The sequence below is a fragment of the Polypterus senegalus genome, chromosome 11, assembly GCF_016835505.1.
Source record: "Polypterus senegalus isolate Bchr_013 chromosome 11, ASM1683550v1, whole genome shotgun sequence".
Classification (NCBI taxonomy): Eukaryota; Metazoa; Chordata; class Cladistia; order Polypteriformes; family Polypteridae; genus Polypterus; species Polypterus senegalus.
Window position 1 is genome coordinate 34,981,996 of NC_053164.1, and position 23,415 is coordinate 35,005,410.

General features: G+C 40.4%; 1 protein-coding gene across 19 annotated transcripts in view; it reads left to right on the top strand.

Annotated features, from left to right (window-relative positions):
* The window catches only part of LOC120538827 (calcium/calmodulin-dependent protein kinase type II subunit beta), a 397,041-nt gene extending 373,862 nt beyond the window's left edge, over nucleotides 1-23,179 (top strand). For 9 of the 19 annotated variants that reach the window (XM_039768337.1, XM_039768336.1, XM_039768342.1 and 6 more), the window contains 4 exons: nucleotides 12,978-13,053; nucleotides 17,848-17,942; nucleotides 18,338-18,572; nucleotides 22,552-23,179. In XM_039768337.1, the coding sequence (XP_039624271.1) occupies nucleotides 12,978-13,053; nucleotides 17,848-17,942; nucleotides 18,338-18,570 (404 nt within the window). In that variant the 3' untranslated portion in view covers nucleotides 18,571-18,572; nucleotides 22,552-23,179. Of the gene's footprint in view, nucleotides 1-7,902; nucleotides 8,062-12,977; nucleotides 13,054-17,847; nucleotides 17,943-18,337; nucleotides 18,573-22,551 lie in introns of those variants that run through there. The other 10 variants (XM_039768327.1, XM_039768328.1, XM_039768333.1 and 7 more) reach the window with 2 other exon arrangements.
* Nucleotides 23,180-23,415: the final 236 nt, after the last annotated feature.

Genomic DNA, 23,415 nt, shown 5'->3' on the forward strand with positions numbered 1-23,415 from the left:
ATGGGGGAAGAAATTGTCTTAAATAAACTGTCTTCCCCAGTCCTTTTGTTATACTGGCCTCTTGACCAGATAAGGATTGCTGTACAGTCCCAGCCGGGATGCCAGTCTCTCCATGCCACCTCTTACAATAGGAATTTAGTTGTAACTGTCCCAGTTTGCACTTGTGTGATTGTGACCTGCAGTGGAATGGTATCCCACTCTGGGTTGGTTCCAGCTTTGCACTCCCCAGAGCCTGTAATATACAGAAGATTATTCATGCCAAAATTCAGTGCAATCCACCATCTTAACTACATTGGAATGCAATGCATATTCACATAGTGCATTTAATCTTGGCCCAGTTTTATCGTGTAGTAAAACATATCAACCAAATGATCGATTTCTTCTCACTACGGCACTCAATTTACGTGTCAGTTTAAATGCAATACAAAACATATTGCATTTTACTTCATGTCTATAAATTGTGTGTCATAACTAAAAGCAAAGCAGCCATATTGCATTTCACTTTGTGGCTCCTCCGAGTGTATTGCATTTCAGTTCAAGATAATGTATTAAACTTGCAACAACTGAGTGTAATCACCAATGAGCATCAAAAGATGGGACAAGTAGCATCAACAGCTGGGCATGAATAATCTTTCCTAGTAATAGGAATACGCTGTTACAGAAAACTAACATTTGTTAGTGTTGTATCTCTTCTGACCAACAGGGGTCTCCAGTCTGCCACAGTAGCAGTGCAGGCCCCTTCTGTGCAGATTAGCTGCCTAAATCCCCTTCAGATCTGAAGCTATATAAATATATTAGAATAACATTTAGCCACCTTATTTAATAATTGAAAGTATTAATTACAGATTTAAGCTATTATGTTTCTGATTTATGTATGTTATATGTATTTTGTTAATACTTATTACAAAAACAAACAGTTGAAATGACCTTGATGGATAGGTTAAATATTTTTAAATTCCAAGTTATCATTTCATCATAGTGCTATGTGTTTATTAATTCTAGAAGCTTGTGTTATTAAATGAAGCTGTATTTATAATTTTGTAAAATGCATTTGCCTCAGAGGGTGGTGTATCAAAAGAAACAAAGCCCTTAAAAAGTACATTGACACTGTGAATGCTCCCACATATTGATTTGCATCCTAAGCTGTTGAAAAACTGAGTAGCTGTATCCGTTTACCAAAATATTTTAAAGAAGTACAGCTTCCTTTCTTACTTCCTTGCTTCTCCACATCCATGTAAAACTTTAATTTTCAAGGTTGCGGCTTCTTATTTATGGATAGTAATAAAGAAAATAGGGAAGTTTCGATGTGGATAGTTTTCACAAAACTGACATTAAATTTAATTTCGTAGTTGATTTTTCAGTTTGCAGAACTCTCTAAAAAAGAGTTTTTTGGTGGTTTGTTAATTTGGGAGGAAGACAACGAATGCTAGTCACCCGTGTTTGTTTCTGCAGCGGCATATTACATGTAATCTGTCCCCCACCATTAAAATCAGTGCTGTTTATGCCTCTCGCTCATGTTACCACAGAGAAGGGCTGCATATTTTCCACACTAAGACACACTAAAACACAGCATCATGCGCAGTTTTGTGATTTCTCCACAGGACACTCTCACTACATGGGGAGCTGCCCTACTGTTACCTAGCAACCACCCTTTCTTGTTACTTGATTTTTGTTAAATGGTATGTACTGTCTTGGTGCCATTCATCTTAAAACATAAAACATAAGAAAGTTAACAAACGAGAGGAGACCATTCAGTCTGTCACACCTGTGGGTTTAACTAATAGCTAAGCTGACCCAATATCTCATCCAGATTCTTCTCAAAGGTTGTCAAGGTTCCTGTTTCAACTCCATGTCTCGCTAATATGTTCCAAAGTCCCACAACTCTTTGCGTAAAGATGTGCTTCCTGATTTCAGTTTTAAATGCACTTAATTTCCGCTGATATCCTCGAGTTAATGATTCACCCTTAAGCTGAAAGAATGTTGCTGGTTCATCTTTACCAATGCCTTTGAGGATTCCCACATGTCTCCTCCGCTCGAGACTAAGTAGGTTGAATTCTCTGAGCCTGTCACAGTAGGACATGTCCTCAACTGTTAGGATGCAACTGGATGCTCTCCTGTGCACAACTTCAAGTGTCTTTCTTGTACTGTGGTGACCAGAACTGCACACAATACTCCAGATGTGGTCTCACTAGTGCATTACACTTTTGTTTGTGATTTTTTTATAAATTCATCTTTGCCTCAAAAAAATATTGAGACTATTTTTTAGGGGGTTTAAAGGTCAAACAACATCATTGTGATGCTGTTTTTTTTTTTTTTGTTTTTGTTGAAAATATGTAACAGTCTCCTGCGATACCATGTTGATTTTCTTATGGGTGCCACCATTTTAAGGGGTATTTGTTGACAGCTGTTATGCTATTGCTAAGTAAGGTCAACCGGAAGTTTGCGGCATGTGACATTACTAGGTAATTTTCCCAAAGACTTTTGTGTTCAATACTTGTTGTTTTTAAAATGTTGTGTTTCTGAATATTTTATGTCAGCCTTTTTGACTAAAATTCACAATTTGGTTGTGGCTACATCTCCCTTTTTATTATGTTATCATACTGTTCACTGTATCTGTTTCCCGAGTACGATTCTTGAAACATTTCCAGAGCACCATTTGCCTAACTATTAGTCTTGTTGATTCTGACATTTGGCTGTAAAATTTCTGATTTACTATCATCTCCTGATTCCAATTCCGGTTAAAACTGCTGCCAACTCCTGCACACTAAATTTATTTTCTCTCTCCAATGCATCTTTAGGATTGTGATTGCCAAGAGCGTATTCAGAATTGGCAAAGTGGATATCATACTACCAGAAACACATCTGGTGGCTTAAAAAATTGTCTACACATCATAGGAAATGAGCCTGTTGATTTTTTTCACTATTTCTCTTGTGAACACCAGGGGTTGCTGTCGCCGCCTTAAACCTAACCGATAGATACGCAAACGCAGGATAAAAGCACGAAGAAGTTCTTTTTATTCTTTTCCTTCATCACAGTGCACCACAGCCACCTTAAACACCATAAATAAACAATAAACACAATATTCCTTTCCTCCACACCTCCCAGCAAGCGTTGTCCTCCTCCTCCTGACTCATGCTTGCTGGGTCTTCCAACAGTTCTTTATATAGTCCTTGACCCAGAAGTGCTTCCACTCTTCCGTCCCTTTGTCTTTCCAGCATTTCCGGGTCACATGGAGAATCCCAACTCTTTAATCAGCCCAGAAGTATTATGGGGCTTCCGTCCTCATAACTTCCAAGCATTTCTGGGCTGCAAGGGAAGCATGACTCCCCAGCTCCCCCTGGCGGCACCCTGAAAAAAAACGGACTCCAAGTCCCAGGATGCCTTGCAGGAGTCCAGGGAACTACTACACTCCAGTGGAGCTGCCATCTAGCGTTTTGGGGGAGGCAGTGTCCTGAAAAAGCTGCCTTCTCCCATCCTTCCATCACAGGGGCATCCCGGTTGGGACGAGCTGCCGGCTTTCCACCACACTCTTTATATAAATACTAAATGACAGGCAGACAGATTTGGAATTTATGAATGTAAATGTTTCCAGATAGGACTAAACATCTTCTTGTGTCAATGGCATGAATTTCACTGGATGTGAAACACAATTTATTTTGTAAATTTCTTTGCAAAGCAGTTTTGCTGCAAATTCAGTTTGGCGTGAATTTGATCACTACCTATAGCTTTTAAAGATCCATGTTTTTATTTCACTTCTATTCCCATTTATTCACTTTTCTAAACTCTTTCGACAATGTTGTGCAAAACATCTGCAGACATGTTTCCTTTCTGGATTATTCTGTCTCACAGCACGTCCAGCTGGCTCTTTAACATTTCTTATGTGGGCTGCTGTTTACCTGTAAACTCCAGTTCTGTGTTAAAAAATAAAAAAAAAATTCCAAGGCTTTTTTGCAGCCATAAAAATACTTCCAAAAAGCAAAAGATATATTTTTACGATGCTGCAATATTTTCTGCTTCTGAGTAGTCATATATGGTCAGTTGTACGACTGTTGTGTGACGTTCCTTGTGGTGCTTCATTGTCTGCTGACAGAGACACAGTTTTTAAAAAATGATAAATACAGCTTCACACGCAAGTTTCCAGCAAATATGAATATATGCCACATTTGTGACAGAATCATTTTAACTTTAAAACGTATCCCTTAACTGTTGCAAACTATGTTATGTATGGCTACATTATGTTTTTTGCTCATGTGCTACCATCCCACATCTACAGGGACCTGAATTTAAAAACTAGCCCAGCTAGGTCACTGTTTGTTTGTGTGGCCTCCGCTGTCCACAGATGTTATCTACCATACCTGGACACTCCTGACTGGGACCGCTCCCATGATAGGCTTTGGCGCCCTTTAAAAACTGGTTCATGAAATGAGTGTTATACTGCACATTTTTGAATGTTTTAGTTTGTATGAATCAATAATGTACTTGGGTCCCTTCCAGCTTTGGTTGATGTATAATAGCCCAGTGTCTTATCAACGGTCAATTTCATGAACATTTAGTCATAAAACAATTTTTACATCTTACAAGAGCAGAGTTGAGTCTGATTTTCAGTTCCTCTGCTTAATTCTTTATTGTCAGGGGACCATAGATGTTTGAGTTATCCAGACTCTATTTCGCTAATTCTTTTTACTTTTTCTTTTACTTTTTGTATAATGAGATGTCAGTGGCCAGCACGTCCTAACAGCCAACAGGTTTTAATGGCTCTCCCCATGCTGCCGATAGCTGATGACTTGGCTCTAGCTCGCTGTGTTTTGTGAACTGCCATTGGTTAAGAGATCTAGCGTGTGAGGCAGTGATGACCACGTTGTCTTGGTTCTGAAGATGCTGAGCTGATGATCGGACCGTCCTTGTGTTTACTATTATAACCTGATGGTCATATAACACTCTTGTCGTGCTGATTTTTAAATAGCCTGGTTGTGATCATGTGAGAGGCAGACTGCTGTGGCTAAACTCAAAGTCATCTGACCTGGCCTTTAGTCTGAGTGTAGACGGCTCTTTTTAAGGCTAAGTCCACGCTACCATGTTTACATTTAAAAATTGAGTTTTTAATGCAAAACGTTCTCTGTCTAGACTGGAGTTTTTGCATCTTTTTTAAAAGGTTCCAGAATGAAACACCTGAAAACATTTATGACTTGGACCTTCAGTGAAGGAACCGTGAAGTGAAAAATTCAAAGCCTCGTGAAAATCACATTCCCATGTGCTCTGATAACGCATTCACAGCATAGAAAAAGAAAGCAATTCCTGAAGGAGCTGCAGGGAACAGTCCCCATGTCACGTTAATGCGCTGATTATAGCTGAAAGTAACAGTCTTCACAATTGACGACGGTGGTCTTGTCATCAAAATAAAAAACAAAGCAAATGTTAAAACGACAGTGTTTTAGTTCCAAGTTAATTCATGGGATGGTTGATTACAAGCAATCTACAGCAACCAGAGCGCATCTTGTACCAAACAACATTTGTACATAAGTAAATAAATAAATAAATGTGTGTGTCTACATCTTCCCTTTACTGCATTGTGATTCCATATCTCTCTCTGTCTTGTGATATTGTGAACTCGGCTCCATTCTACACTCATCCACTTTGTTATTGCCTTGTTAATAATTTTGCTGTAGAATGCGCTCCTCCTTACTGAACAGATTAAGTAAAAACACGCTGATGAGAGGCTGTCAACCGAGTTATGTAAAATCTGATTTTCACAGTGCTCAGAACTTTTCACTACATCAGTAAAACCGCATGCCATGGGCCACTGGTAAATAATTTGCCTTTAACGCACGTATGCAGCTACAAAATGCAATTTAGATGCATACAGTTAAGCAGTACAACAAGTGCCATAGAAGGCAACTCTTCTATGTCTGCTATGTTGGAAAAATGTTTTCTTCAGTGAATGAGACATTGTAATAATCAGAATCCAGTCACGGAAGGCACACTAAATTAGCACGGACCAATCAGAGCACATTTAGAATGTCATTTTTGGAAAACTCCTTTTGCTCGTCCACACCACAGTGCTAACACGGTGTTCATAAAAGTATCCGACTCTGGAGAGTGTTGATGAAAGGTAAAAACATAGACAAGCGTTTGCAGTTTTAACTGAAAATGTAGTAGTGTGGACACGGCCTAAGACTGTGCTCAGCTGATAGCTGAATCTCCAAGACTGTGATCAGATGTTGATAAACTGTCCCTTGCTCAGGCAGTGGCCTTGTCAAATTTATATTCAGGTAATGGTCTGTTTGCCTTTGGCGTGGTCTTGGTCTGCTGTTGATTTTAGCTCAGCTATGGCTGTATCTGAGCTCACTTGACTGTCAGTTGTGTTCAGGTGACAGGCAGTCTGTTGCAGTCAGATGGTTTTTTATGTGTTGTCATCCAGTGGTCAGGTGTTCAACTGTAGGGTGACTTCTGATTCTCGAACAACCCTAATTGTGCTTCTGGATTTGGACTGCTGAGAAAAAGATAGGCCTGGTTTTGCCTGGGCACAACTAGTGGTCAAGTGGTACCACTTATGACTACTGTCATAGCAGTGGTCACCTGCCAACAGATTAATCTGGCCATGGTTATGGTATGATGGTCATCACATACTCAGTTTTTGCTGTGCTCATTTGATGGACATATTCTGTCAGCTTCTGCTGTAAACCACTGATGGGTGTGATCACATCAAAAGAAGATTTGTGAAGTACTGGCCACTTACTACTATTAAGCGGATGGCCACAGCTGTGATCAGCTAAAGAGCAAAGAGCTGGTACTGTAGTTCTGGTTTTTCTCAGCATTTGTCTTAGCAGTCAAAGCCCGTGCTGTGGTTGTAACTTTCTGATACATGAACAGCCCTGGCTGTTTTTATTGCATCAGTTCTAGCAAAGACATTTTCTCTGGCTGGTGCCAGATCAGACATTGTGGCCTCCAAGTGGTTTTGCCTATAAGTGGTCAGATTGTCCTGACAGTCCCTGTGATCTGCCAGTTGTTGAGTAACCCTGGAGACCTCAATCTGCTGATGATCAGATTAACTGTGGCTTTGCATTGTTAATAATTGCCTTGGATCATCTGGTAGATCACTGTGGCTATGGACATGATCTCGTTTTACTTTTGAATAACGAAAGTAAACTTTTGGTCAGATAGCCCTGCCTTCAGACAGCTGATGTTTTAAATTCTGATAATAGTTGGTTTGTGGATAATTAGATGGCCATTGTTTTTTTGTTTTTGAAGTCACCAGGGTATCATCTTTCAAGAATGTTGCTTCTCCATTTGTCTTGTTATAAAACTATCCTGGCTATATCTATGATTGATGACAGGCAGACTTCCTTCCCTAGTTGTGGTGATGGTCTGCCAATGATCAGTATGTCTTGATGATAAGAGCCCTGCCTGTGATTGTGTTGATGGCCATGATGTTTAATAAAGTTTGCGATTATCTGGCAAGAAGATTACTTTTTCCGTGACTTTGGTCTGCAAAATCTCTTTGCCATGGATGTGTCTTTGAATATTTACTGATTTCTAATCCACTAATGGCCACGTGGTCTTTCATTCGGTTGTGGTTGGCTGCTGGACACATGACTACTGACACCTCAGCTTCCATTTTCCTTTGTACCCAGGTAGAAGTCTGAGGTAGTCAAAACTGCCTCTTCTGCAGGGATGGGCACAAGCTGTTGACCTGAGCTTGCATGTTTGCATGTGCACCATTATTCTTGAGTACACTTGTTGTTTTAGTGGAGTTGACTTTGATTTTATTTGCTTGTTTGTTGGTTTCAGCTTTTCCTTTGTATTTGTCTGCCCATTTGCTGTCTCTTCATCCTTTTTTTCTCCCCATGTTTTCTCGTCACGTTGGCACCTTTCTTCCATGCTTCCATCCTCTTTCTATGCAGCATCCAGACTGACAGATATTGTGAGCAGTTTGCGTGGAGGGTCCAGTCCCCAAACCCAGGTTGAATCTGATGGGGGGTCCCAACGCCCCCAAGGCCCTCAGCCGTTCTCATCTCACCCCCTGCCTAATCCCAGCTGCCCCTCCATCTCTTCTACTCAGCGTGAGTAACACACATAGGCAGAGTCGGTCGGGATGGTCCGGCCTTGTGTTTGCTGTGTATGTTGTGGTTTGGTATGTGGAGAATTCCTTGTTCTGCTTTGCTTTGGATTATGACCATTCAACACTGGTCAGGATCTATACTCTCCTGCAGTATTTTAGCATGTACACTCAGATATGCTAACCTAATTGCTGCCACCTTTGGCTGTGGCATGAAATAAGAATGGAATGGCTACATCCTAACCTGTAAAGCAACAAAACCAAAGTGCTCAGCAAGGTGAAAGCAAGCTCCTGGGGATTGCAATAGCTTGTATGGTGAGTAAGCTCAAAGTAACCGTTTGGCCCTGCTGGATTCTGTTTGGCTAATAGGCCAACATTCCTGCTGCCTTGTCTGTCATGTCACATTAATGGCTTCTGTGGCCCAAGGCAACTGTCACATTGATGAGACTATCAGCTGTCTCTGGCTCTGCATCTGTTCCATCAAAGAAAAATTCTTTTTAGGTGCCTTTAAACTTCTTTTACTGCCAAAATTAACGTGTCTATTCTGACGCTGGCCATTGTACTTACTCAGAAGAGTTCTAACGTAAAGTCATCCTGCCTGCAATACAGGATGATGATTTAGCCAGTTCAGTTTGCCTCTGATAATGCAGTGTTGCTATCCTGGAATCTCAGAGACCCAAGACAGTACTGCGTCCAAGTGGATCTACATACTTTAGTTGATGCTTACATGCAGTGTGTCCATTCAGAGCCTACCTTGGCATTCTCTTTCAGATAAGTAAATTACAGTTTCCAGATGTTGACTAACATAGGTTATTCTGAACTACTCCGCTACAGGATTTCTGAGTGGAAGACAACAAACTGATTATCAGGATGAGCCACAATATAATATGAAGGGTGTCCATGTTCATGTGCCACATTGTTAAAAGTGAAGCCACCAGTACTAAAAGGTGATGAGAAATGTTGGTCAGTTGGATTGTAAATTGATGATTTCTACATGAAAGCACCTAGAGCTTTCAAATTATCCTGTATGCTGTTTTAAAAGCATCACTTTCCAAAACATGGCCACCAAAATGATGACAAGATTATCCTTCACCATGCTGTCCTCGGATAGGCTGGTTTCAAACATGTTGGTTGTCTGAAATGAATACAGTAGGCATCATGAGGCATCTTGATTGCTGGATTGACTGTTTAAATGACTGGTGTAATTAGATTTGTAAAACAATCAATGGGTTTGTGACTTGCAGGGGGGTTAAAAGGTGAAACCACCCCAGCTGCTCAATGGCAAGAACACTTAGTCAGCTGGTTCCTTAGTTCAGAGTTTCCAAATGAATTTGACTCAGCATTCAGGATGTCCCAGATAGCTGGCTTTGTGGGAAGTCGAATTCTGAAGAGTTTTTGAGATGACCTTATGGTGAAACTTATAAGTGGATCCAAATGGCATCAGAACTAATTAAATTATAATGGGGTGGCTTAATAAGTAATGCTGCTGCGTCACAGTTGTAGTATACTGGCTTCAAATCCTTGAATAGACACTTCCTGTGTGCCATTTGTACGTTCATAGGTATTGAGTACTTGGATTTTTCTCACATATATTAAAAGTTTGCACATTGGGTTAAGTAGCTACTTTAAACTATGCGTGAGTGGGAATTGTTCTGAGTTTCTGCCTGTCTTGCACCAAATACTGCTTGAATGGGCTATGGCCCCACAATCCTTTGCCTGTATTTATCATGCGTCTCACATTTACTCCTAAGAAGTGCACGAAAAGTCTGACTAAGGGAAAGGTATTCATAAAGCCTCCTACACTTACTCCCGGCTAGGACTAAAAGTTCATATTTGAGAATAAATTAAATCATGATTTTATGGCTCTCTGAGCTGCAAAATACCACTCATGGAGGTATTATGTAATTTCCTTGGAAATCATGGTGATTTTTTGCAGTTTTCTGATACTAATTCTAAGGCTTCACCACAAAGTACCTTATAATATTAATATAAATAATAATAATATTCAAAGAGATGTGAATATGCTCAAACAAAAGGCTTGTGCAACTCTCATGAAGTACCAGAGACATTTGTTGAACTGTAAGAAGCACCGAAATGGAAAGACCGAGACACACCCTGAATGAGAGTAAAGCCTTGATGAGAGACATGAATGATCCACAGCTGTACTTTCAAAAGAATTACCTTCCCTTAGTTATGGCCGCATGAAACACCGTGTTAAGTGACAGTTACACTGAAACTAGCCACAGCTGTTACTGAAGCCACGTTCTCTCTTCCAGTGTTCCAAATTGTCTTCCACAGTCACCAGACATGTTCTCCCCTTATTTTGTGGACGTATGTGCCTACCTTCTTGAAACTTCTAAAGTGTAATGCGAATATTCCAGGCGTTCATGGAATGCAGAGCTCAGCGTACATGTGGGACATTTCCAGCTCCACCTATCTTCAGGTTACTACAAGAACAGTTTGCTTTCATGACCACATGTGTGTTGATACTGTGATATTGCTTGCGATTCACATATGTGCGCTCTTCCACACATGGGGCCATTTATGTGAGTGGTGTCAATCACACCAGCAACTACAGGAAAGCCAGCAATCTGTAGTAATGCAGCACGCTTTAACATTTCTTTTTTTCTGGCGTTTACAAAATATTGTGCATGCCGATCTGAACCTGAACATTATTTTTTGGCAGCTTCAAGTGAGTTAGGACAGCTTACAGGCTCTCCTAAATCCTGGTTAAGGTGGGAGTAGTTACCTAAATTAGGAAAACTGATAAAATGCTCTTTCTCCAGTTCCTAAGAGTAGGATCAAATTTGTGTTGCTCTGAGATGTTTGGACGATTTTCTTAATCTGAGATGCTTGATAAATACAGGCACTGATCTGGATTAAGTAGGTAAAAAATGTCTGGTTAAATGAACTGAAAGTAGTTTGGTTGATTGGCCTCCAATTTGCAGGTGGTGTGAAATATGAATGATCCTTCTGCGATGTTCATGATATATAAGTGGAAGCCACCACAACTGTAGTATGATCAGATGGTTTTTCACATGCAGTGTTTCCAAAAATTAAGTCACCACAGCTCTAAGATGATATTACATTCTGATCAGACGTAGTCACTTTTGATCATACAAGGTAACCATGTCAAAAAATCCCAATGGTATTAAAGGCAAAGCTACAAGATGTCACAGTATCAAGGTCAGCAGGATTCTTAATGGAAGCATCCAGACCTCTCTGGATGATTGTGGATCTTACTCAAGGGCAGTTTCCATCATTCAGTATGCTAAAGTTGGTTGTAAATAACATGGATGTTTATCATGAGGCAAGGACCTTCCAAATTGGTTGGTTTTAAATATGTTGATTTTCTGGATTGAAGCTATGAAGGTGATGAGGTAGCCCATGATCATTAAGTTGGCTACTTGCATAATGGTAGCCATTAAATGAACATCTGGTTTATAAAAATACATATGGGTAAAGCTTCCCTAGGTGCTACTGTAGGTAATGAGATCCTTTTGACAGTAGTTTCCAAATGCGGGGTTCCATAACTTTTTCTTTTCAAATCAGTTTCCAGAGCCAGATCAGCATGACTTTTAACATTTCTCTTGTTTCTAATCTCCTTTCCTGATAGGCTGAGAAATGATGACATTTTATTTTGAGTGTTTGGTTGTTGGAGGTGAAGCTAGTATAAATAATTGCATATTCTGAGCACGAGATTTATAACTTTTAGACACTAGAACTCTCAAACAATTCTGCCTCCTATTCATCCAGTTCCCAGCATACCAAGTATCCCAAAACTCTTCAACAAGATCATGTGAGCTTTTCTTGTGGCATGCCCCCTCCTGACTGGTTGGTTTCAAATATGGCAGCTGTCTAAACCAATGCTAATACGAATGATAACATATCCTGATCACAAGATTGTCTGCATGGTAAAGACCACTAGAGCCGAGCTCCATCCTGAGCGCTAAATTTGTGACTTGAGAGATATGCCATCAGAGCTGTGAGATGGTGGTGGATCCTGATCAGTTGGTCTCTGTGCTTGTCTTTTGAATTCCTGTGAGGTATTTTTGAAGTGCAGTCAGTCTGGTGTTAGGAGAGCTTGCGATAAGGGAGAGGGAGGGGAGGGGAGGGCATAAATCTGATCTGGGAGATGGTATGACGAGAATAGCAAGGCGAGGTTGTCTGGTTTCAGATAACAAAGTTAAAACGAGGAGGGAAGACAGGGGAGGCACCTCACATGCAGTGCTGTGTGGGCTGGCACAGTCAACATGAATAGCCTGAAAGCAGGTAGGCCTCATCCATAAATTGTCAAGATTAGACGAGCTCCTCTTGTTGTTGTCCATCTTATGACTTTTTTTGTTCCCTACTGCCTAGAATAACAAGAGTCAGAGGATTTGGGTGTTGTATTTTGATTTCTTTTCAGTTCTGTGCCGTCAAAGTTCAGGTTTCCAACAGAGGTGTGGCCTGATTTTTTTTTTCCAAGTAGCCTGCTGGCAATATAGCAGGAAAAGAAAAAACAAATCGACTACTTTGATAGTACAGCATAACAGACAACTGTGGTCACGTTTACGGGTCCCTTTCCACTGCTCAGGTTCCCCTTTTGCACACAGAAGATCCTGTAAAAGCCAATGACCGACTCAAGATGAGTGAGGTGGTGGCAAAGCAGAGCCCGACAAGGTCCAGGTGTGTGTGGCAAGCGGGCGAGTATGTGTTGGTGTTTGCATGCCGAGACAAATGCTTCAGAGTAGCTTTTTGACAAAACGGGTTCATAAGCACCGCTTTCACACAAGTTTGCCTGGCTGTCAGTTTTTCACATAATTCTACTAATACTGTAAAATGGAGGAATGAGATAACAAAGGCCCTCCTCATTGTCCTGTCAAACTTATAAAGAAAGTGTCAATGAATAACTTCTGATTCCTCTACTTCTCTTTGCAGCTCGCAAGCAGGAAATCATCAAGATAACTGAACAGCTGATTGAAGCAGTGAACAACGGGGATTTTGAGGCCTACGCGTAAGTAACTAGTGGGAATCTCAGCTCAACTTGAGATGTATACTCGGATCTATAGATTACCTACACTTTGCAGGACTAGAGCATGACTTCTGAGACAGGACATATCTTAACATATCTTATCTGTTATTTTTACATTGCCATAATGTGTATGTAACAGCGGTTCCTGAAGGCTTTTTCTTAATAGAATCTTTTGATCACCTTATTAGGCCCAAGCAACAGCAGATTGATTCTTAGCAAATAACAATAATGTGTTTGCTGCCAGTGTTTGGTGGAAAAGAGAGAAAGGTAAATTTTTCAACTTCTTAGAGAGGTAACCTACCAGTTTGAAGGTGTTGTACATCTTTGCCTCATCTTGTAAGAAAAGCTATTCCAAGCCCAGGTCACTTTGAAAATACAGTCTTATGAAAAAGTTTGGGAACCTCTCTTAATTCTTTGGATTTTTGTTTATCATTGGCTGAGCTTTCAAAGTAGCAACTTCCTTTTAATACTGTATATGACATGCCTTATGGAAACAGTAGTATTTTAGCAGTGACATTAAGTTTATTGGATTAACAAAACATATGCAGTATGCATCATAACAAAAATAGACAGGTGCATAAATTTGGGCACCCAACAGAGATATTACATCAATACTTAGTTGAGCCTCCTTTTGCAAATATAACGGCCTCTAGATGCCTCCTATAGCCTTTGATGAGTGTCTGGATTCTGGATGGAGGTATTTTTGACCATTCTTCCATACAAAATCTCTCCAGTTCAGTTCAATTTGATGGCTGCCGAGCATTGACAACTTGCTTCAAATCATCCTATCGATTTTCAAAGTCAGGGGAATGTGACGGCCATTCCAGAAGATTGTACTTCTCCCTCTGCATGAATGCCTTTGTAGATTTCAAACTGTGTTTTGGGTCATTGTCTTGTTGGAATATCCAACCCCTGCATAACTTCAACTTTGTGACTGATGCTTGAACATTATCCTGAAGAATTTGTTGATAGTGGGTTGAGTTCATCCGACCCTCGACTTTAACAACGGCCTCAGTTCCTAAACTAGCCACACAGCCCCACAGCATGATGGAACCTCCACCAAATTTGTCAGCAGGTAGCAGGTGTTTTTCTTGGAATGCGGTGTTCTTCTTCCACCATGCAAAGCGCTTTTTGTTATGACCAAATGACTCAATTTTTGTCTCATCTGTCCAAAGCACTTTGTTCCAAAATGAATCTGGCTTGTCTAAATGAGCATTTGCATACAATAAGCGGCTCTGTTTGTGGTGTGAGTGCAGAAAGGGCTTCTTTCTCATCATCCTGCCATACGGATGTTCTTTGTGTACATTGTGCTGAATTGTAGAACGATATACAGATACACCATCTGCAGCAAGATGTTCTTGCAGGTCTTTGGAGGTGAGGTGTGGCTTGTCTGTAACCATTCTCACAATCCTGCGCATATGCCACTCCTGTATTTTTCTTGGCCTGCCAGACCTGTTGGGTTTAACAGCAACTGTGCCTGTGGCCTTCCATTTCCTGATTCCATTCCTTACACTTGAAACTGACAGTTTAAACCTCTGAGATTGCTTTTTGTAGCCTTCCCCTAAACCATGATACTAAACAACCTTTGTTTTCAAATCTTTTGAGAGTTGCTTTGAGGATCCCCTGCTGTCACTCTTCAGAGGAGAGAAAAGGGAAGCATAACTTGCAATTGACCACCTTAAATACCTTTTCTCATGATTGGACATACCTGTCTATGAAGTTCAAGGCTTAACGAGCTAATCCAACCAATTTGGTGTTGCAAGTAATCAGCATTGAGCAGTTACATGCATTCAAATCAGCAAAATTACAAGGGGAACCACATTTTTGCACAGCCAGTTTTTCACATTTGATTTAATTTCATACAACTAAATACTGCGTCACTAAAAATCTTTGTTCGGAAAACACCCCAGTACTCAGATGTTCCTAGGAAATGAAAGACATACCATTGTTATCTATTTTGTTGAAGGAGAGTAAATTATTATGTAGGCTGAGAGGGATTCCCAGACTTTTTCATATGACTGTAATACACCTGGAAAGCCTATTGGTCTTGATTTACAGGGATTGATACCTTCTTGAAAAGAGGCATTCTGAAATAAATAGTTTCGACATTAAAAGAGTGATTCAAAAATGTGCCACTCCACAAAGTCCTGCTGTTAAATAAAATGGGAGATTGTGCTTTACCTAATTGCCACAAACACTGCAAGTTGAGTTTTCAAGTGTGCCAAGTGCTCACAGTAATGAATCAAATCAAATCAATATCATTGTAGCAATGAGACAGTGTACAATGAAATTTAGGTTCAATTTTCCAAAGCAAAAATAAAATTAAAAAAAACACACACAATCACTAAAGTTAAAACTAAAATAAATATATACAGCAGAACACTGTTTTTTTTATTCAAGCATATGTCATATTGCACTTGTCTCTTAGCCAATGTTGACTTAGAGCTGTATCATAAACATGAGAGTGTGTTGGATTGTAAACATGAAGGTGCTCTCGGTCAGACTGACCACTTTGCAGCATTTAGCATGGTGATGGCTGAAGGATAGAAACCGTTTCTCAGTCTATTTGTCTTAGTCTGCCTGAAATGTCTGCCTGAAGGCAGGCGTTCAAACAGTGCATGTCCTGGGTGTGATGGGTCCTGAAGAATTTTCTTGACGTTCCTGAGACAACAGGAACTATGTAGTTCTTCTAGTGAGGAGAGAGGACAGCTGACTATCCGCTGGGTGACCTTAATGACAATGTGGAGCTCTTTCCTCTGTGCTACTGTGCAGCTGGAGAACCACACACAGAGACAGTAGACCAAGATGCTCTCTACTGTGCAGCGGTAAAAGGACACCAGCAGTTTCTCAGGGATGTTGTTCTTCCTGAGAACCCTCAGGAAGTAGAGTCTCCTTTGGGTCTCTAGAGTAGCTTTCTGTGGAATTACTTGCTCTGCAGTCACAAAGTTAAATGTTGGATGTCTAGGGGCAAAAGTGTGACAACAAAAAAAGTCTGGTAAAAGGCAGAAACAAAAGTCAGAAAGCACTCACAAAGGTAAAGAAAATCTCGAATAATCCAGTGATAACCAACGAAATGCAGAAATACAAGGAACTAAACACTCATCTTCAGATGCACACAGTCACATGGCGCTGACTCCACAGCACCTTGCCAATCACAGGGCCTCCTAATGAAGCATCAGAAAACATAAACAGCATGTGGTTTGGACCAGACAGTAAAGAAGTGGTCAAGAGAAGTGTCAAGAACAAGTGCATGAAGAACTACCTTAAAGTATTTAGAAGAACAAAGATAAAACTGGACTAGCACTGTGGCATTTCACAGCCCTGAAGACCTCACTTTGCCTCCTGTGCTTGTTTATGTAGATTGTCCAGTTTCTCACAGAACTTTTATTTATGCCCCTTGCCAAAGATTAGTCTTGTGTGCTGTCAACTTTATATTACTCATGTATGAATAAATTAATATGGGGTTGAACAAAGATGGACTAGAATCCTGTCCATTTGTAGTTTCCTGCCTTGAAAGTTATACTTTGATCCAATGTAATGGATGACCGTTTTCAGAAAATGAATTGTTGTACAGAAGTATTCTTTGGTAGACCCATTGAAGACAATCTCCAATGATGTTTATGACAACGTATGTTAAGGTAACAAACAGCATTGGACAATGTGGTAAAAAGTGCGCAACTTATTATATTTTTTTACTTAATATCTTTAAGTTTGACAAAGTTGTCTTTGCATTCAAGACCATTTCACTAAGGACCTCCTCTTTTGTTTAATAACACACACTAAAAAAGAAAGCAGGCTGCCATTATGGATGTAACCTGTTGTGCCAGGTACAGCACGAAGGTCAATGCATGCACCCATTTTCTATCCCACTTATCCAGTTTAGATCACAGGGAGCAAGTAGCAGTCCCACTGAACACTGGGTACATGATGAGAGGATACCTCCTTCTCCAGGCACACACAAGGACCCCCAGTCATAATATGCTATTTTAGTGTCATCACATGTCTGTGATACGTTGAAGAAAATCAATATAATGAATAATTAATGTAAAAGATTAAAATTAAGCTGCGCCAGTTGATGCTTAATGACTGTTCTTTATTTGAAAAATCATTAGCTGGTGTTTGTACTGTGGCAAGCTAAGAGAACTGTCATTAAACTGATCCTAATTTATATTGCCTTATGAGAAGAAACATCCTGATCTGGATCACAAGCATTTACACCATAGTGCTATTTGGGACTAATAGAATTAGTAGAATTTAACTTGTATCCTGTCTTGGGCAAGTCAACCATCTGCTTGCTTTATCTTTAATGGATTTTGCTGTGTTCATGTGCTATGGGAACTTTAGAAGTTACTACTTGAGACAACATACCTTTCTATTTTTTGTGTTCACTTTCCTGGTTGCAGTTTGGCTGTTGATTTGCCACTCAATATACACTAAAAAAAATAAAAGAATAGCAGTTTTTTAATAATATAAAAGGCAAACTAAACATGTTAAGTATGCAATGCATCACTCCAATAAAATGTAACCTTAAAAATGTAATTACCAGCTGACTTGGTTAATGTGTTAAAATTTGAACAGCTGAGATGCACAAATTGGCCACTGAAGTTCTTTTAAATAAAATGAGGTTCTGTGCAAAATGTTGCTCCCTACAGTTGGAAAATAGGTTTGAGAATCCCTCAAGGCTCTTGTCCAACGTGCCCACTGTCATGTTGTGCGTCAGCCTTTATGTACTTCATTCACATGAGTCCTCATAGAGATTGCTTTGTTCCTTCACAGGAAGATCTGTGATCCTGGGCTGACTTCTTTTGAACCTGAAGCTCTTGGCAATCTGGTGGAAGGCATGGATTTTCACAGATTCTATTTCGAGAACCGTAAGTCATTTTCTGTGTCTGCAAAGAAGAGCAGTGTAGTTTCTTGAAAAGTTCTCAATGTGGCGGCCAACAGGAACATAAAAACATGACATTTTACAAACCATCAGGGAGCGCTTGGTTCCTCAGGCTTGTTTTGTTACCTGATCCCTGAGCTATCATGATTTGTCATGTAGCCAATTTTTTATGCCATCGGGTTATTTTCTTCAACTACAACTGATGCTCAGGTACTGAGATGCATCACTATACCAGGGGAGTTGAGAAATCACTAGAGCTTTAGTGATATTGTCATGCTGAAGTCAAAATGTTGAATACCCATTTCTTCTTCCATTAATTATTTACTGTTAAGCAGAATGCTAAACACCAAGTGTACCTAATTCTGTTGTTTTTGCCTCCAGTCCTCTCTAAGAACAGCAAGCCAATCCACACAACGATCCTGAATCCGCACGTGCACCTGATTGGTGAGGATGCCGCTTGCATTGCATATATCCGACTGACACAATTTGTAGACGGCCAGGGCCGGCCGCGCAGCAGCCAGTCTGAAGAGACCCGCGTGTGGCATCGCCGTGACGGGAAGTGGCAGAACGTTCATTTCCACTGCTCAGGAGCTCCAGCAGCACCACTACAATGAAGGTAGGAGTTTGAAGTAAGCAGGTCACATATTTCTCCTTTCACACGTACAATGTAGATTTGTAGCAGTGGTCCTCACCTGGGCCAGCAGACGCTTCACTTGCACATGTTTCTTTAATTTAAAACACTCGAGACAAGAACAGGCCATTCAGCCCAACAAAGCTTGCCAGTCCTATACACTTATTTCTTCCAAAAAAACATCAACCACAACAACAACCACACTACCTGATAGCTTATTCCAAGTGTCAATCATTCTTTGTGTAAAGAAAAACTTCCTAATGTTTGTGTGATATTTACCCTTAACAAGTTTCCAACTGTGTCCCCGTATTCTTGATGAACTCATTTTAAAATACAAGTCTCGATCTACTGTACTAATTCCCTTCATAATTTTAAACACTTCAGTCAGGTCACCTCTTAATCTTCTTTTGTTTAAGCTGTAAAGGCTCAGCTCTTTTAATCTTTCCTCATAACTCATCCCCTGTAGCCCTGGAATCAGCCTAGTCGCTCTTCTCTGGACCTTTTCTAGTGCTGCTATGTCCCTTTTGTAGCCTGGAGACCAAAACTGCACACAGTACTAAAGATGAGGCATCACCAGTGCATTATAAAGGTTGAGCAGAACCTCCTGTGACTTGTACTCCACACATCAAGGCGCTATATAACCTGACATTCTGTTAGCCTTCTTAATGGCTTCTGAACACTGTCTGGAAGTCGATAGCGTAGAGTCCACTATGACTCCTAAATCCTTCTCATAAGGCGTACTCTCGATTTTCCGACTGCCCATTGTGTATTCAGACCTAATATTTTTACTTCCTATGTGTAATACTTTACATTTACTGATATTAAATTTCATCTGCCACAAATCTGCCCAAGTCTTTATGCTATCCAAGCCCTTCTGTAATGATATAATGGATTCCAAATTATCTGCTAATCCACCTATTTTGGTATCATCTGTAAACTTGACCAGCTTGTTACTTATATTCCTATCTAAATCATTTATATATATTAAAAATAGCAGCTGCCCCTAGCACTGACCCCTGTGGAACATCACTCCTAACATTGGCCAGTTCTGATGAGGTTCCTCGCACCATCACCCTCTGCTTCCTGTGTCTGAGCCAATTCTGCACCCATCTAAAAACATCACCCTGAACTTCCACTTCTTTTAACTTGATGCCCAACCTCTCATGTGGCACCTTATCAAATGCTTTCTGAAAGTCCAGATAAATAATATCATAAGCTCCGCTTTGATTGTATCCTTTTGTTGCCTCCTCATAGAATTCCAACATGTTAGTAAAACACGACCTCCCTCTTCTGAACCCATGCTGACTGTTCAGTTATATCTCCTGTCCTTGCCATGTGTTGTTCAATCGTATCCTTAATAATTCCTTCCATTAATTTTCCTGTGATGCAAGTTAAGCTTACTGGCCTATAGTTGCTTGGATCTGCTTAATCACCCTTTCGAAAAAGAAACAAAAAATCCTCCAAAGTGGAAAGGATCTGTAAAAAGGATTACACAGTTTTCTAGTGGTATGGGATGGGCAGCAGGAAGAGACAAGTAGGCAAGCCTTACCAAAGGGGTGTGTGTGGATGAGATATTTAACTAATTATGTTTTGCTGCATTGCTCAAGCAGTCCTTTAATTGGATGGTAACCACTGACGTGACATTTTTTCAAAATGTTTGATGGGGCACAGAATGTTTCATTTTTAATAATTTGCTTCAATGTGCCTTTGACTATGTATTTTGGATCAATGCCCTTGTGGGCCTCTTCTAAAATACACTAAGTTTGATCTAGGATTTCCTAACACTCTGCTGTGTCTATTTTGCCCCTCTGCATTTATAAATCGTGTAGATTTTAAAACAGTGACCCATCCCCATAGTATCATTATGCCGATGCTACACTTTTCAGGATCATGTGCGCTGTTAAATGACTTGGCACTAAAGTCAAACATGTCAGTTGGCCACAGAATATTTTTCCACTTAGACTCCATGTCCCACACATGCCTTCTGCCAAGCTGTCATTGAAATATCCTGTGAGCTTACTCCTACAGAGGCTCTGGTGTTCTTAATTGAACACCCATTTTGTGAAGCATTAGTAGAGACATTTATTTTTACATGTGCCCAGTTTCTCTCACTTTGTGGTTTACTTTACAGTGACCCCTGCTGTCTTTTGACTAATGCCCCTCTCACCAAAATACTCTTATTTTGGAAGACACCCAAAGTGGTGCCATGTTGTACACACTTATTTATGACAGAGACTTCGCCTAGCTTTGCTAGACTTTTTAATCATTTTTCAGACCTGCTTAATCCAATTATAGGGTCACAGGGAAGCTGATAATATAATGGCAGCATCGGGCACAAAGCAGAAACCTACCCTGTAAGTAAAATGATCCCCAGAATGCACAGCAGTTTTGAAGCACAACATACTGTACATAGTGTGCTGTAGTTCTTAACCACAAGGTTGCTGGTTCAATAATCACTTAACCAACTTCAAAAAAGTTGTAACGTATTCTGATATTGAAAGTCACCCTGGATAACGGCATCAACCAAATATTTAATAATAAAATGACACAAATACAGTGCACCTCTACTCTGCGGAAAAAAACTGACATAATATGCTAGACACATACCCCTTTAAAAATAATGCGGCAAGGGAAAGGGTGTTTAACAAAGCCTACTAACCTTTGCCACGAGTTGCCCTTGTCCCATACTTTATGGGTACCCTCTGCCCCTGCAAAAGCTAACCAGACACTGTTAACATTTCTTGCCATTTGAATCCTCTAAGCAGACCCATTCAATAATCAAAAGGGTGCTTTCCAAATATTACAACCCAAGTAACATTCCCAATCCAACTTAATCCAATTCAGCATCATGTGGAGCTGGAGCCTATCCTGCAAGCATTAATCACAAGGCAGGAACAATTCTAGAAGTGGCACCAGTCTCTCAGAGGGGCCACTCACCCACACACTCACACTGGGTGGTATTGAGATGTGAGAGGAAACCCGCGTAGACATGGGGAGTATCTGAAGACTCCAAACAGATAACAACCTGGTGGCAGGATTTGAACCTAGGGCTCTGGTTCCATGAGACAGCAGAACTAACAATTGTGCCACCTTCCATTACAAACATACACAAAAAATGTAATGATAAAGAAAATGCATCCAGTTTTTACATAGAATAAGTGGCCATATAAATTTAAAAAAGAATGTAGAGCCGAAAGAAGAAGGGGCTGAACGCATGAAGATTGTCATTTTTTACTGCTTATTAATAGTTTAGAAGGGGCGGCATGGTGGCACAGGGGTAGTGCTGCTGCTTCACAGTAAGGAGACCTGGGTTTGCTTCCTTGCGTGAAGTTTGCATGTTCTCCATGTGTCTGCGTGGGTTTCCTCCCACAGTCCAAGAACATGCAGGTTAGGTGCATTGCCGATCCTAAATTGTCCCTAGTGCGTGTGTGTCCTGTGGTGGGCTGGCACCCTGCCGGGGATTTGTTCCCACCTTGCACCCTGTGCTGGCTGGGATTAGCTCCAGCAGAGCCCCGTGACCCTATGTTAGGATATAGCGGGTTGGAAAATGACTGACTGAAGTGACTAATAGTTTAGAAAGAAATGGAAAAGACTGTTTCACTTTTATGTTAATTGTTCCTAAAACAAGAAGTTCAAATTCTTGCCCTTTTTGTGCTAATCAGCCTGACAATAAGAAGTCCAAATGTAACCATTATGGTCTCACTATACTATATGATTCATCCTTCGTGTCAGTAGAGTGTTCCTGAACAGAGGTAAGAAACCTGTAAGACCAGAAGTGCATATCACAACTTACACAAGCAAATGACATCCTCACTTGTCTGCATCTGTTCACCGACATTCTGCAGAAATCCCACACAGACGGAGGGGCTGCACCTCTGGTTTTCATGTTCTCTCCATCAGCACACTGGCTTTTTATCCTAGGCCTCGCTGAACAGGACACACATCTCTTTTTATTTGCTTTCAGGGAGCGCCTTTGCACTTGATCCCGCCTGGGGTTCGAGAGAGAGAGAGAGAGAAAGAGAGAGCAAGCGAGAGGAGGCATGAGTGTGGTGGCCTCGCTGATGGTGGCTCGTGCTGTGCACACGTTTTAATATCTCCGGTGGCTGCATCTCCAGTGACACCAACAATTTAAAAAAGAAAAGAAAACAAAAACAAAACAAAACAACAGTATTATTCTAATCACACATTTGTTTGTGTAATGATTCTATCAAATCATCTCTGATGTGTCTCATCAAGCTGTCTCTAGATGCACAAACTCTCAGAAAAGCGGTATGTAAAGATACAAAGTTATTATTAGAATAATATGGCAACTGTATATGTAATTTGTACAATTCATATTCTTGATGGCAGTGATTTGTAGAAATGAGAATCTTGATTTTTCCTTCACTTTTTTATGTTTGTTTTTTTTTTTTTTTTTGCCAAAGCATGACTGTTTAATTCTATAAGTGATTGGTGTAGTGCTTGGGTAACCCTTTTAAGCATATTTTGCAATTTTGTATGCTGAAATGTGTCATCATCAATCCAAATTGGTTTTCATTTGTTTCACTTTGGAGAAGGTGGGTTGGTTCAGGTTGGGCTGGGGAGGAGAGTGTTGCCGGAGTACCTGAATGTGAATTAATTTGTTTGTTGTTGTTGTTTTTTTTTTTTTTTGGTCATACTTGGAGGTTTTATTTAAGAAAGGTCAAAGGTGCAAAGAGCAGGCTGGCAACTAGCATCATTGAGAAGGAGGAAAACAAGGGTACCGGGTCCACCTGAGGGAGACCCTGATGCATACCAACTGAGTGCAATTCTTTTCACAAGAAAGGAAAAAGGGTTGCTCGCATCACTT